Genomic DNA, 13,751 nt, shown 5'->3' with positions numbered 1-13,751 from the left:
ACATGTCCTTTTTACATAATAAATGATCAGCTTTAATCCAAATTACCTCTTCACTTCTTTGGCATCACTGGCAATAAAGAACCCAAGAGTTCCCTCCTGCATCTTCACATTGTTTCCCGGGTTAATGAGGATGCTGGGTAATCAGAGAAAAAGACACATCATGCTCATTAACGTCTGGAAAACACGCAACTCATGCACACAACATGCTAATCAAGAGGAATGGTACACAGCCTTTGTTGAAGCCGCTAATCGGACCTGCTTTTTCCTTTTTTCATTCTCAACACATGGTTTACTTTTCATAATTTATTTGGTGATACCATTAAAACACATCTCTGATTTTGGGCAATTTGATGATGTGATACTCACACGGATAGACAGAATGTACAACAGTATGATCGCACATTGAATTTTAATTATTTTCTTTACTGAATTATTTTTAAATGCCCAGGTGTAAGAAGGGGGGACAGAGAGATACGAGTAAAGGGACAAGGGGAGAAAGAATTACAATGGTGTCTATGGAGTGGATTTAGTGTCAACACTCATACAGTACATTACATGACATGTTACTTGTTAGAGGTACAGTCATTTAGTGAAAACAAATGTTATGGCGGCCACTGAGACATGGCTGCGTGTTGTTTTCGTGTTAGTAATTGACAGTGGGATGCAAGGGAATGAACAGCTCTGTTACCTTTCCAAGCTAAGCATATTCTACCCAGTAGCTCTGCTGTAGTCCATATAGGATTGAAAAGCCTTCAGGCAGATTAACTCACATTAAAAAAAAGAAGTGAATTTGCTCCATTGTAATGTAGTGGGCAAATAATTACAATGCAATTCAAAAAGGAAGTTAATGACTTCTAATTAAATATTATATGTATCATATTTATATCTTAAGCCCTTATATAATAAAACATATATAATGGCATGCCTAACAGCTGGACAATTTTTTTTTATATAGAAGCACTTTAAACGACTGGCTGTATCATTCCCCATTAATTAGACTGAGACAGAGAGTCGACACCACACACATACTGTATGCTCACACACACACACACATCTTGGTCATTAATGGTTACCTGTGGGCAACAATCATCAATGATGTGAGTGCGAACTAAGAAATCATAACACTGAACCCACAAACCGTTAGGAGACAGAAGTCAAAATACATCAAGCCCAGATGAAAGATGATTAACAATTGATTATTTTTATCATCTACTCTTACGCTCTCGTATTTCCAATTTGTGCAAATAACACTTCTTATTGCTCAAAATGTTTGTCAGTGCTGGATAAGTGTTTCTTATGAACTTGATTATAACCTTTTTCTCTATTTGCAATCACTATTTTGTTACATTATAGCAAATCATTTTGAGTAGGTATGTTATCTGTGTAGTGCATCGGAAAAAAATAATCTCTTAATACGTCTTTCCTCTGAGCTCTAGAAAAAGGCTGCATTGGACAAAAAATAAAAATACAATATTTAGGGAGCAATTGAATCCATACGCACATCAGGTTGTGACCAGATCGCATGCAGATCAGATTTGTCCCTCCACATTTTTCCTTAAAATAAGTAAAATAGCATCCAACATTCACTCAGATTGAATAGCCCCCATAGAAGTGAACAGGCATTAGGCCTGGCATGCTTTTTAGTGAAAATAAATGTAAAGAAACATATCATATATAAAAGACAGTTCCACAAAAATTGCTGCCCAAATCTGAGATTTTACAGGAGTATCTATCCAAGACATTTTTCTACATTCAGATGCAAACTAGTGAATAAAAGCTTAAAACACATCAAAACCTCATATTGTGAGCAACAAAGCAAGCATCAAACACCTTATGTGTGCGTCATAGCATGCAGTTACCATACAGCATGAAGAAGACAATAATTACAGGTAAAAGGACAGGTACGTAGATGCAGACGGCTGCAGTAACTTCTGTGCAGTTGGATTGTTTCTCAAACACCAAACTGACAGGAAGTGACCTCACTTAAGAACATCTACTCGAGAGACGCACAACTTGACTGTACATAGTGGCTGAGACGCACAGAAATGCACATTCACACACACGCTCTCCCTCTCGAGGTTAGCACATATAAACCAGACGTACAGACATGCACAGATGGATATACATTTAGCACTGACACATGAGAGGGTGATGGAATGCAAAAGTAAACATGTAGAGCACTTTTTTAAATGTTAACCTGAAATGATTAAATATCATCTTAGATAAACTCAATGATATCTAAATTGTACAGCTCCATGATCTTCCTGGAGTGTGAAATCATCAAGGCAAGGTGCTGCTGGTGTATTAAAATCATGAAGAAACAGACATGATAAATACCAGCCACTGCCTGCAGCAATGGCTGATAATTAGCCAATGTTTTAAAGGTCAAATCCATAATGTAGAAAACAAGATTATCAGTGATTATCGACACCACGTCTGAGGTCTAACAACCATAACGTGCTGATTATAGAACACCATGAGTGGAATACATATATTGGCAAAGCAAACATACAGTAGGGAACATTGAAAAAGAACTGAAAGTGAGAGAACTAAACTAGGAAAAGGATCAAACTGAAAAGATTAAATAAGAGGTATGGAGAGGGTGAGCGTTTGGCCTTGGTACAGCGACAACAGCAAAGACAAAGAAACGGCACTTCTACAAACATGTCCAATTTATCTATCCTCTCTCTGCCTGCAAAGAAGTTAGTGCATTATGCACAAAGGACACCATAAAAAAGAGTAAGAAAAGAAGCCTGTGAGATAGTGTTTGGAAAAATATCCTTGGGGAAACTTCCAAAGTCAGAAGCTTTAAAGTGGTGGAGATTGGGTGGGACTTTGGGAAGTAAGATAAGGTAGAGGGCATACCGCTTTCGGCTTCTGCAAACAACAAGAAACATCTCAAATCAAACAGTTATCATGAACATAAAAGAAGAGGAGGAATTACTTTCGTTAAAGTTTCTCTTCCTTTTAAGTAGGTACACCTTATATAGCGGCATGGAGCACAACTCTGTACAGATACACAATTTAATTATTTCATGTTCGATATAGATCAATGATTTTTTTGACAAGGGCGTGAGTAATACCAAATGCCATCTAACTTTGTGGCTGTACATTTTCTAGAAAATATATGTTGTAGTAAAATAACACATTTTGGTGTCATCAGAAGAAGAAAAAAAGACTATTAAAATAACTTAACTAGCTACAAATAATTAAGACTGCAGACAAAAAAGCATTCAAATATTATAAGGTTGAAATATGCACACAACTAGAATATCTATTATTTCAAAATTACTAAAGTTTGTGTTTAACTTAGAATGTCAAAAGGTCCATGTTTGTGCCATGGGAACCTGTCAATACACAGAAAAAAACATTTGACAAAGGCGAATGGGATAGGGGTGGGTGAGATTTGGCAATAGAGATCACTGAACAACAGTACTTCATGTTGTTGTTATTGTTGTTGTTGTTGGTGATAACACTGACACTGATGCATAGTTAGTGGTTATCACACAGACTTAACAGGGACACAGTAGAATCAAGTTTAATCATCAAGGGGAAAACATGACATGATTAGAATGTGAAGCAAAATTGGCGCAAATGTATCTCTAAACTGACGACACGATGTAATCGAAATGAAACAAAGAAAGGCTGTTGCAGAGCGGTTACTTCTGTAACCAAGTTTACATATCAACCAAGTCTATTTTAGATGTATTCCTCCACACCTGCAAGGTTGGGTAAAGGCATCAGACTTGAGGCACAAAGGTATGTGCCTTGTGCTCGCCGAGTAATTTTTAAATGTTATTTTGTGTTTTTGCGTGCGCTGATGCTCATATTGGCATGCTATCATTCAAATGACATTCACCAACTTCATGTCATCAAATGTAATATGAATATCAACAGTTTAAGGCAAAAGAAGATTTGAGGAAAATAACAAGATATTGTACAAGAAAATCCACTTGAAGTGAGTCACACACAAGCTCACTTTTACCACAGTTATAACTGATGTTATTGGAAGAAAGATGCAATAAACAAACCTGCTCTCTCTCTGCTCCGACTTGTATTCGATGGCAATAAGCAACAGCTTCAGCTTCACGTAACACAGCCTGGAAAACAAGTGCAGTAATTACAGTAGAGGACAGCAGTATACAGGCAAAAGAGTGAGGTGTTCAAACGCCTTCGAAATTCACATCCTGTCTTTCTTTCTTCACTTTAGAATTATACCTACCACTGACAGTGGGCTTGCTGAGAGAGGAAAGAGTGATACTTACTCACAGATAGTTGGGAAGGTGAGGCCGACAAAGGCACTGGACAAATACTCTGTGTACATCTCATTAGCCACTCCTTCTAGGTAATACTTCTGCCATGTGTCCTCCTCAATCTGACAAGAAAAACAAGCATGGAAATGTCACATGTGAAGATATAAAAAAGGAGGAAAAAAAGCAACACAGTTTTCTTCCAATAGCAGCCCAATATGGTCTGCACATGTTCCACCGCACAACATCAGCCCGGTCATTATAAGCTGATCCATCATCTTTATGACAAGAGAACAGTTCTTTGATAGAGACAAGCACCTCTTCAATTTTGAGCCACAGAAACCCTGAACAGATTCCATATGAAATGTCACAGTAAAATATGATGTGCCACAACGACTGAAAACTCTCAAATGGAAGTCTTGTCTCAGGACAAAGATGTCAAAAAATGTCTGGGGAGTGATCTGTGTTTGATAGATCTAGTCCATCTGTCAGCAAATAACCTACAGTATCCACTTATAACCTTGCCTTCAATTCCTGAATAAATCATCCAATATACAAAAACCCAATGTCAGAATTCATTAATCCATATTACTTTGGTCTGTTCAGAAGAAGTGACTGAGACAAGGCAAGTTAATCTTGTCCTCTGTGTTACCTCGATGAAGGACCTCATAGAGAAGAGGTTGGCGAGCATGGTGGACAGGCCCTGGGCCAGACAGCTCTGGGCTATGAAGCCTGCCTTCAGCTCCGCCAAGCAGATCGCATCGTCACCCTCTCTCCAGTTCCAGCTCGGAATGTTAAGCAGATGGGCCTGAGCACATGACAGACACAGAAAACCAAGTAAATTACTCATAATTTATATAAAAAAAGAATTGCTCCCTGGCTGAATGTTAGCGTTAAATTAAAAGATCCAGACCACTCTCATGTTGAAATGGCAAATATACTGCTTATAGACAATAGCCGATTAGCTTAGCACAAAGACTGGAATCATGGGGTAACGGCTAATCATCTATAAATATATCTAATAATACAAATTAAATATTCATCTGAGTACATGTTCACTGTATTTTGTGTTGGCAACATTTCTAAATAAAAACATTTCAGAAACAATTTTCTATCAATGTATGATGTACTCATGTACATTTTGTTTTAAAAACTAGGAACAAAAAAGTCCATTGAAAATTGTTCGATCTTATATGTCCTAGTGGAGTACAGGATTGGAGAGCAATTGAGTGAGTGGTCACTTGTATGGCACATGATTTAACCAAATGAATTATCTAAATGTTGAGGATGAGGTGAAGGAACCGAATCCATCACAGGGTCACAAAACGTCTTACCTTATTGTGATACTGTAGCATTTGTGTGATTATTCTGATCTTGGGATGGTAGTTCTTGATCGAAATAACCCTGCAAGAAAAACAGACAAAATGTAAAACCATCTTCATATTTTCCACTGATTTCCAAGTTCAGAGGAAACAATACCTCATGATGTTGGAGGCATCTTCAGCATCAGGATCTGCACAGTATTTATTGGCTAGGATTAAGCAGGCATCTGCTGACTCGATCTTTGTGTGGAGAACCAAAGAAACAGATGTTAACAGTACAGTCAATACTTAACGTAATATGTTATAGTTTTATTTAGTCATAATACTGATCAAAGGGCCTAATACTAATATTACATTCTCTACTGGCTCTATTCAGTTAAGAAATACACATTTGAAAACCCTGCAATGCCATCATGCACTGATTTCCTTCACTCTCTTTACCCACTGAAACTTTAAAACAAGAACGCAAAATTACTAATGGAATTTGGATCCTAATCATTTTAAATGTGGTCTACACCTTAGCTGAACCTCCTTGATAATAATTGTTTGTGATTTCAACTCTCCAAGAGTCCCTTCACCAATTGTACCTTCACTCTGGCGAGGTCGTGAGGGTTGAGAACAGATCCTTGGTAGAATTCTACTTGCGTAAAATGTCGTTTGAATAAGGCTTCCAGCTCAAGATTAGGGGAAATACTAGCACACAGAGAATAGAGAAGAGGGGTTAGTGCACCTTAAATACATACTGTGCATTGTTTCAGACATTGTGTTCCACTGATCTACACAGGGTTAGCAATAAGAAACTTACTTATGGAGAAAAACAATTTCAACATTGACATCATCCCTGTCCTTGTGTAGGAAGTCTTTGAGGAAGTTGGAGACACTTTCGAGGGTAATATGACCACAGACCACAATATGCCTGGAAGGGGGGAAGAAATCATCTTGAGTGGGCAACATAAATCACTGCAGACACTGGCATGACTCCCAAAGATGATCAGTCAAATCAAAGCACTCTAACATCTTACTCAAATATAGACTGAAAAAGTCTATATACATGTCAAGAAATGTCATTTCAAAGCAAACAAGTAATTGAATTATATATTTTTTGCCATAAAAGTGAATATTTTCCCTCTTGTAAGGCAAGTGGTTATATTCTGCACAACAAGTGCAATCAAACACTCAACTCTGAGCCACATTAGATAATCTAAGATATAATCACACAGCCCACAGTGGTTGGCTTCTCATCCGTTCTCAATATAAAAACTGCCCCTTAGGCCAAACCACCGCTTTGTGAGCTGAATGAATGTTGACAAAGACATGTACATCAATATGTTTTTGCTTTTATTCAGAACAGTACTTAGAACTTTCAAAGTGATTTGGAGGCCTGTGGTTGACACAAATTCTAAACAGGACCACTGGGTTTCTGACGGGTCCCCTGGCAAAACTGTGGCGCATTACAGAGGGATCTGTCAGACGGTGCACATGGCTGATTCCAGCAGTAAGGAAGTTAGATTAGAAGTATTTTGGAATTGAGGTTGTGTCCCTTTGTGTCCTCTAACTGCACCGTAGGCCAGAGTGATCAACTTTAAAAGGTCAGCTCCACAGTTATATCGCAGTATATGAGATTCATTTTGGTAGTTGGAATGGACACCATCTTAGTCTTCACTTTGAATTCCTAACTGTATTAAAGGGGCCCTATTATGGCAAATTTCAGGTTCATATTTGTATTTCGTGCATCTACTGTGACATGCTTTAATGTTAAAAATTTGCTTTCTTTTTCTTTTCTTTTTCACCCTCTGTCTGAAAGGAGAACTCAGTTTGCTCTGATTTGTTCGCTGGTCGGCTCAGTTGTGTAAAAAGCTTAAAGAAGTCCCGCCCCTTATCCTATCACGGACAATGTGTTGGAGTGCTAGAAAAAACTAATATGTTGTAGTATTCCTTCATCATGTATTAGTCATTGTTCATGAAGATATTAGTTTTGCTTGATATCTTTTTTTCCTTCTTAATCCTCTTAGGGCTTTTGCTAATCTTACTCCTTTAATATTATTGTAGCACAGTTTTTAAAAGTTATTGCTATTAAAAATGGTTTGAACTCAACCAAGATATTGTTATAATCTAACAGTATTTAATCTTGCTAAGCCAGTAGATTTAAAACACTTTACCGTTTCATTTTCCCTGTGGTAAACTGAGCTACCCTTTTGGATGTAATGTTAAATGTCACAAAATCGTATTGGAAAACCTTTAAATGAGAAATCCAAACACGCTCAGTAGAATCAAAGCCTTATATTGACATGGATTAGTGTGGACACTCGGCAGACACCCTAATTACCCTGTGGAGACCTGTATGGGAATCTGTCTAATGACAATGGCCTTATCCACTACTTAACAGGATGTGCCAGGAGACAAATGAACCACTTTAGTTTTGAGTGCCTGGAGGCCCGGCAGCTTTGCATTTAACACTAAGAGTATTGGGTTACTCTTTCCTAACATAAAAAATCACTGTGGTCATATTTGTTCACTGTTCAAGTTCGTATGATCAAACTGGATTTGTCTCCTTCAATTGCATTATTATACTCCCTGAGTAGATATATTCTACACAAGAAGGAGGCTCTGGCTACCACATTAGCCTTTAAAAGTGTACGTGTAAAGTTGCAGAACATTATTAAATCTGACTTAGTTTGGCAGGTTTAAAGGAAACAGATATTTATGAGATGCCACAGTCCAGATCAGTGGTCCCCTATCCTGTACCAGATGGACCAATAGGGCCTAACTGAAGTGTAATTGGCAAAGTAAAGTGACAGACATATTGAGAGAATGGCAGCTTGTGGATGTTGCAGGACATAATGGTCTTCGCAGATGTCGCCTCTGTGCTTTAAGAGAATCTAATGACCAGCCGTGATTGCACGCTTGGCCAGAGTTGAGCAAAGGCCCGTGTGGTCTCACAAGCTGATGAGCTGAGATGTCTGTAGGCAGCCGACAGTACTTGGCACAAGATGTTTCTCATTGCGGAAAATGAAAAAACCTCAAGTCACGTTTTCCTACTCGCATCATCCAGATGCCCTACCACAAGGGTAGTGGGGATACACATAGTTATGTGGCGTATTATTTGGTTTGTGTGGGCTCAGGATTAAGTGATGAACTTCAAACACATACACACTAATACACACTAGTTTTAGTTGGTGGTTTATCAGCAAAGCAAAACTTTCTTCCTCGTGTAATTACCATTGTTACTTTCTCTGATCCTTTTTTTTCTTTCCCTGATCAAGCCACAAATTTGAGGCTCAGTAGTTTTACACAAAGAATATTCTTGTGATATCATGCATCACTTGAAAGACATAATTTAGGTAGACCAAGTTTCCTTCTTTCAACTAGCCAATAGTCCTATAAAATAGGACAATGACATCACAGTTTATTAGGATATAAGAAAATGATATATAATATGATTTAACTATTAATAATTGCTTCATGAACAAATTACTAGGGCTGTATTGGCAAAGCTATAACTGTCCAATATATTTATATATATATATATATATATATATATATATATATATATATATATATATATATATATATATATAGACACAGGGGATTATGATTCAATATATGCAATATTTTGTGATACTATAAGCACTCATTTCAATTTTGGGACACACCACCATATGCACAAAATCTGAGAAAAATAAGTTTACTTTTGCGACCTCCTATTAAAGTATATGTACTGTATGTGTGTAAGGCAACACAAAATGAACAACTGTCTGCAATACATTTTTGCATTTTTACCAATAATTAATTTCTTTACAAGAATATAATATTGGAATACTAAATTATATCGGTATTTTTTGACACCCCTAAAAAATACCTCCCATCTGGTTCAACTGATTGTATTGGTCTTTTTAAACTATAGACATACTTTAAATAACAAAACCAAGGAAAACCAAGCACATCAACCCAAAAACTTAACATCAGTTTTACACACAATCACATTATATGCAAAGGGATTTTTCAGAGCGTGCACATAAAACATGCAGTCGGGTAACATCCCAGGATGTCATTGGGGAAACACTGAATACAGAACAAACAAACAGAGAGCTCAAACATCAGCAACAGAGGTCACTCAAGTGGTACTGCTCTAATCCTTAGGTAAGTGATGAAAGACACTAAAAGAAACATCGTCAAAGTGTTTCAATGTATACAATTATTCCTCTTCAAGAAGTGTGCAGGTATATATAAATGCACTCTGACTTTACAGTGTAATAGTATGCAGATATCAGCCTTAAGCGAGCGTGTGTTCAAGCCCGATAGTGTCCGAGTCTTTAGGCCTGCTAGCCTTAAGTTGCTATCCCTTACAGAGGACATTCAAAAGTAGATGTCAGGGTTCAGTCGGGGTTGAAGCTAGTTTCCATGGCAACCCCTCTATTGAAGTCAATGCTAATGGAAACCATAGAGCCATAATGGAAACCACAGAGTCCCGATTGCAGTGGGCGCCAACAGTATGCAACACTTGTCATTATTGTATCAGCATAAGCAGGCTGAGTACTGTCACTGGTGTATGCTACACTGCACAGAGTTATATAAGCAACACTACGAGAAACAGACATTTAGCATGGAACCAATGTGAGTCTCTCTCACTTCCAAATACCCTTAAAGGCCTGTTTCAAATGACAGTGGCCAGGCAGTGAGATGAAATAAGGGTTACATTTAAAATAGTTCGCAATGTGTAATGACCTCATTGTTTGTGAGCTCTGTAATCAGTCAGATACTTGTAATCTCCTAATCTCATTTCCATGATAGACTTTTTCTTTGTGCTGACAGCTGCTAAATAACTGAACCCCGATGGCAATCCTAAAGCCACATGACAGAGCAGTTCTGTCTATCTGTCAGGTCCTATCGTGTAAACACCAAAAGCATACATATCTAAATGATTATGCAAAGAGCCTTGTGGCACTCTTAGCCTGTGTGTTTGGTGGGTATCTTCTGATTGTTACCATATGTTTGCACTGTATGTCCAAGCTGAGAGAGAATTTGAAAGGGGTGCGGAAAGAGAAAATAAAGTGTGTTTGGAGAAACTATCCTCAGCTTTGACAAGGGCTTCTCTCAACACCCATCTGTGAGTCTGGGCTGAGGTCACTGGCCAAACATAACATTTCATCAATCTTATCTCAATGACAGGCAAACATTAACGAACAAAGACCTTTTTTTCCAAATGCTGACTTGCTAGAATATGCCCCGCTGAATAGAGTGACTGGAACCAATCAGAGTAAGATGGAAGAAGAGAAACAGTAAGAAAGAAAAGTGCCATAAAAGAAAATGAGATGAGAAGAGAAGAAGGAAAAAGAAGAAGTCCACCCTCCCTGTTCTAGACACTTTTTGGATGAAATATATCTGTTTGCTGAAATTAGTAAGGTTTGAGCCACAATGGGAGGAGAACAGTACTGGACAATAAGCTCTTTGGTGCAATGACCACAGTGTCAAACATATATCACAGTGCACTCGAACCTCTGCAGGGAGAGGCCAATTAGACATATACATCAATTACAAAAGCTTTAGGAGACAAACTCCACCACCACACAAACACGAGAACCAGGCGAGCACAAATGACCAAGCAGGAAAAGCAAGCCAAAAGCAATTGAGAGCCTCCACTGGGAGCGAGGCTTCCAGCATTCAGGGTGTGGGAGCTGACTGAAGATCAGGGCCAGAGTCATGTCAAGCATTGATGATGCGATGGGATAGCGGTGACAGACAACAGGAAGAGGCTTTTTCATGGAGTTTTCAGAAATGAAAAAAGCCACATGACTGCAGGTCGTAGAGAACATGCCAGAAATGATGCAAATAGAGAAAATTATTTTACGGAAAAAGTGCAAAAACAAAGTCAAGCAAAATGAAACAAGAGAATAAATAATATCCTGCAATGGCCATTGAGATTGATGATGCTTAAAAAGACCACCAATAATAATGCACTTGCAGATGTTTACATTTTTCTATTTTCTTAAAAAAAATCCTTTGGAAGTGGATAGTAGGGGTTTCATGACTATTTTTTTCCAATTCGATGTATTGTATACTAATTATTCACTATAGGCGAGGCTGTTTCATTAATGAACAACACAGAGTGAGCCGATATATTACATAGGAGAACCACAGGTTAGTATACTCAAGGTCTAAAGTAGTCATGAAAGCTCTATTTTCCAAATTAAATGATAGCGCCACACAGGATGTGTCAAGGAGGACAACGAAAGAAAATGAACAGCACACAAATGAATTCAGGAGAGCTCTGAGTAAAGGAGAGATAGAGGAAGAGTTATAGAGCAAGGTAGAGAGAGAAAGAAGGAGACAGAGAGAGATTACAAAAGACAGAATAAGGGGGCATGGACATGTGAGTCCTAATGGCCAAGGTCTCCAGTCACGCAGTGTGACTTAACGTTTTAAAACTAACTTTACTGTTGTTCAAAGAAATTATAATCCCCTGTAACTATAAACTTTGAGGGGGTGCACTTAAGTCACACAACCACACCTTGTCTGGATTTCAACTTACTTTCTGCCTCGTGTTGAGTTATAACTCCCTCCGTATTTCTTCCGATTAAGGATGAGAGCAGCAATTTCTGGCACGTAGCGAGCAAACATGGCCTACATGCATGGAACAGAAAAAAGAAAAGGCATGCAGAGAGGGTTCTACCGCACACAGAAAAAACAGCAGAACCATCTGGAATACTTACTTTCTCCCATTAACCGCACTATAGGAACCACCATATTTCTTTCGGTTTCCTATTAACTCTATGATTTCAGGGACGTAGCTGGCAAACATGGCCTAAGGAGAAGATAAAAGAAAGAAGAAGAGACTAAAAAAGAGACTTTTACGCCGCAGGTTGGGTTGTGGGGAAACTGGTGAATTAATCCAGATTTCTGAAGGGGGTTGAATACTGCTTTGCTATTACAATTAAGTTAAAAGCTCTCTTGCTTGTAGAGACTTGCTAAACTTTATTTACCAAATCCTGTTGTCGCTTTAAAAAAAATAGCCCCCATTTTAAAGGTAAATGTTTAGTAACAGGTTTGATTAGATTGAATTTTGTCACAGCTTTTCAATAGTCAGTCTGTGATACCCAATACTTTTCTGAATAGCAGAGTTTTAAAGGGGGAATTTAAACCTATGTGCCATGTTTTGTCCAACAAACACAGATTATTTGGCAGGTTGATTTGAATAGGCCCACCTGATGGTCCACAGCTGCAAAACACATTAAGACTCATTTGTTGGGCTGGAAAATGAGCTGGATGCATTTTGCAAAGTTCCACAGCCAGTTATCCTAGCACAGGGTGGGGTTTAAGTTTACCGACTAACAATGGGATTCCTCACTAGCACTATGCTCAAACCTACAATAAGAATGAAATAGTTGCCCTTTCCCTGTAAATACATACTTAACTCATGCTAGGAAACTGAATCTCTACATCAGCCGGAATAAGTCAAATGACGTGAGTTTAATATGATCCCTGGCTTTAAAAGATCTCCAGCCTGAAGTCATTATTTAGCCACCGCTGCTGATAGGGAGCAGGTTGAGGTACTACCCTAAAGACTTCCAGAGCTCTCAGCACTGAGAAAAACACACAACCTATCACCATGGCCACAGCACGGTACACATCCACACAGCTGCAGGTCATCAGTGCATAGCGATAGCTGTCTAAATGCATAGCACAGTAACTGTGATTTAGTTAGATCCTCGATTTTCTAAGAGAAGGAAGAGGAGGCGGGGTCTACAGTATGCGTCTGTGAGTGCTTACAGGTGTGTACACCCATGAATGCTTATTGTTTTTAAGTTACTGCACTAGTTGTAATCCAATAGGATGCTAGATAAGAGGAAGGTGAGCGAGGGGGGGATTTTAAAGCTGCTGTTGCTATGGTAACAGTCAGGTTGGCCTAAGCCTCATCTCCCTGCCCCTGTGTTTGTTGGAATTTTGGGAAAAGACACAGGAGGAGGGGTGTCCTGATACCGCAACTGCTTTTAAGAGAACAGCAACAACATTATCAGACAAAAACATACACTCTTATCAAACAAATACAGGAGTGACACATAAGGGGAGGGACGTAGGAGCACATAGTACTGTAACTACAGTAGACGAGATACAGTAGGCTATACGAAGGATACAACTTTACTGTGACAAAAAAAAATACATTTAATGGTTCAGGCAACAT

At 38.5% G+C, this 13,751-nt stretch overlaps 1 protein-coding gene across 20 annotated transcripts in view; it reads right to left on the bottom strand.

Annotated features, from left to right (window-relative positions):
- LOC307043675 (calcium-activated potassium channel subunit alpha-1a) overlaps positions 1-13,751 on the bottom strand; it is a 136,464-nt gene that overhangs the window by 40,865 nt on the left and 81,848 nt on the right. For 18 of the 20 annotated variants that reach the window (XM_079688338.1, XM_079688324.1, XM_079688337.1 and 15 more), the window contains exons 9-17: positions 12,283-12,374; positions 6,378-6,488; positions 6,160-6,265; positions 5,730-5,812; positions 5,585-5,654; positions 4,903-5,058; positions 4,266-4,375; positions 4,032-4,100; positions 47-133 (exon numbers count right to left, since the gene is read on the bottom strand). In XM_079688338.1, coding sequence (XP_079544464.1) covers positions 47-133; positions 4,032-4,100; positions 4,266-4,375; positions 4,903-5,058; positions 5,585-5,654; positions 5,730-5,812; positions 6,160-6,265; positions 6,378-6,488; positions 12,283-12,374 — 884 coding nt within the window. Of the gene's footprint in view, positions 1-46; positions 134-4,031; positions 4,101-4,265; positions 4,376-4,902; positions 5,059-5,584; positions 5,655-5,729; positions 5,813-6,159; positions 6,266-6,377; positions 6,489-12,101; positions 12,194-12,282; positions 12,375-13,751 lie in introns of those variants that run through there. The other 2 variants (XM_079688334.1, XM_079688336.1) reach the window with 2 other exon arrangements.

Source organism: Notothenia rossii (assembly GCF_949606895.1).
Source record: "Notothenia rossii genome assembly, chromosome: 6".
Taxonomy (NCBI): Eukaryota; Metazoa; Chordata; class Actinopteri; order Perciformes; family Nototheniidae; genus Notothenia; species Notothenia rossii.
This window is presented reverse-complemented; position numbering and strand designations above follow the sequence as displayed.